The following is a 1,584-nucleotide window of genomic DNA, read 5'->3' on the forward strand; positions in this document are numbered from 1 at the left end:
CAAAGTTACGACATAGGATGAAACCCTTCTGCTAATTTAAACCGGACAGAAAAACTCACCTTGCCTCGTAATCTGTAAAAAGTATGAATGAGAAAGAACTACCAAATCTCACTATTTACAGAAAACAATAATAGTTTATTAGTTAACTCCAAAAAAAGAGAACATTAAACAACAACTTTCTACACTGTAAGCACCCTTGTCTGAACAAGTTATCTACCTCCCAATCTACAGCATTATACTGATCTGATAAAATCACCATCTAATTAAGAGTTACAAAAAAGGTTTTGAATTTCAAAACCAGCGAGTTACGTCGATTTTCCTGTGCATTTTCCTCTGTAGGTTTTTCAGGGTCTTTTCTTCGGCCTTCTGTTGCACAGATTTCATAGAAACAGGTACCATTCAGAGAGTGATTCTGCAGGCAGTCTGCATTTGTTAGTGCTCTTTGCCGCTCTGGATAACTGTTCAAAATGCCCGATTTTATAACCCAAAACATTGGATTGCCTCATTTGTTTGATATCATTAAAATTCAAATTCATTTGGATTTTGGTACCTTGGGCCGTAAGTTAAACTGATTGGCCAAATTTGAAATTGTTGTTTTCCATAGCACTCAGCTCAGCTACTTGTTTCAGCCAAATGTTACTTTTAAAAAATATTTTCGGCACACTCTGTGCTTGTTAAGTTCTTGCCAGCTTTCACACTGTTTTAAAGATATAGTACACGCCTATGCATTTTTAACAATCAACACATCTTATTTTTTAAATTTATTCAGTAGATTTGAATCGTGTATAGTTCAAAAGGATTTATCATCCCATACCTAAACTGATAATCCTTCGTATCAAAAGGCCTTCGAGGAACGTGTTGACAGAGAGCAGAATAGTCATGTCTTGGGCACATTCCTGATGAACGGCTTATGCCAAAAACATTGACTTTCCTGCTCCTCGGATGCTGCCTGACCTGCTGTGCCTTTCCAGTGCCACAGTTTTCGACTCTGACCTCCAGCATCTGCAGTCTCCCTGTCCAGATGCAGTAAAACATTCCTACAATTATAACGTGATACCTTTTCCCAGAAACAACATCAACCCAAACCACATGCTGAATTTGCAAAATAACTTCATGGGGTAGAGGCTGCAGTTGGCCATTCAGCTGCACCATTCAGAATGCCCATGGCTGATCCGTCTCCTGTCTGTTCCCAATAAACATTGACTCTCCTGTGCAGCAAAGATCAGTCGATCTCAGCCTTGAATATCTTCAATAACCGAGTCTTCACTGCTCCCTGAGGATGAGGACATGACAGAGGGCACAACACTAAAGGGAAAGGGACATCCTTCTTTCATTGCAGGACACGTTATTTTAAAACTGTGTTAATCTAACATTAAATTGCTACCTCTTTTGAAACATAAGGACAGAATAATTCGGCTTAGACATAAATCATTCAGCCCTCTAAACGTGTGCAACATTACCACTGACTGTTTCCAATCAAATATGTATTAAACTCTTTCTCTGCTCCTGTCCCAGGAAGAGAATACCAAATAGCACAACACCACACGAGCATTAAAATAAGGAGCAGAATTAGGCTATTCGGCC

The 1,584-nt window shown here is 39.2% G+C and overlaps 1 protein-coding gene across 1 annotated transcript in view; it reads right to left on the reverse strand.

The window, feature by feature from the left end:
• Nucleotides 1-233: 233 nt before the first annotated feature.
• Nucleotides 234-1,584, reverse strand: part of LOC122543996 (neurexin-1-like) — a 7,395-nt gene continuing 6,044 nt past the window's right edge. Inside the window, exon 3 of the mRNA XM_043683005.1 lies at nt 234-259. Coding sequence (XP_043538940.1) covers nt 234-259 — 26 coding nt within the window. The remainder of the gene's footprint in view (nt 260-1,584) is intronic.

This window comes from Chiloscyllium plagiosum, chromosome 45, assembly GCF_004010195.1.
Source record: "Chiloscyllium plagiosum isolate BGI_BamShark_2017 chromosome 45, ASM401019v2, whole genome shotgun sequence".
NCBI classification, from domain to species: Eukaryota; Metazoa; Chordata; class Chondrichthyes; order Orectolobiformes; family Hemiscylliidae; genus Chiloscyllium; species Chiloscyllium plagiosum.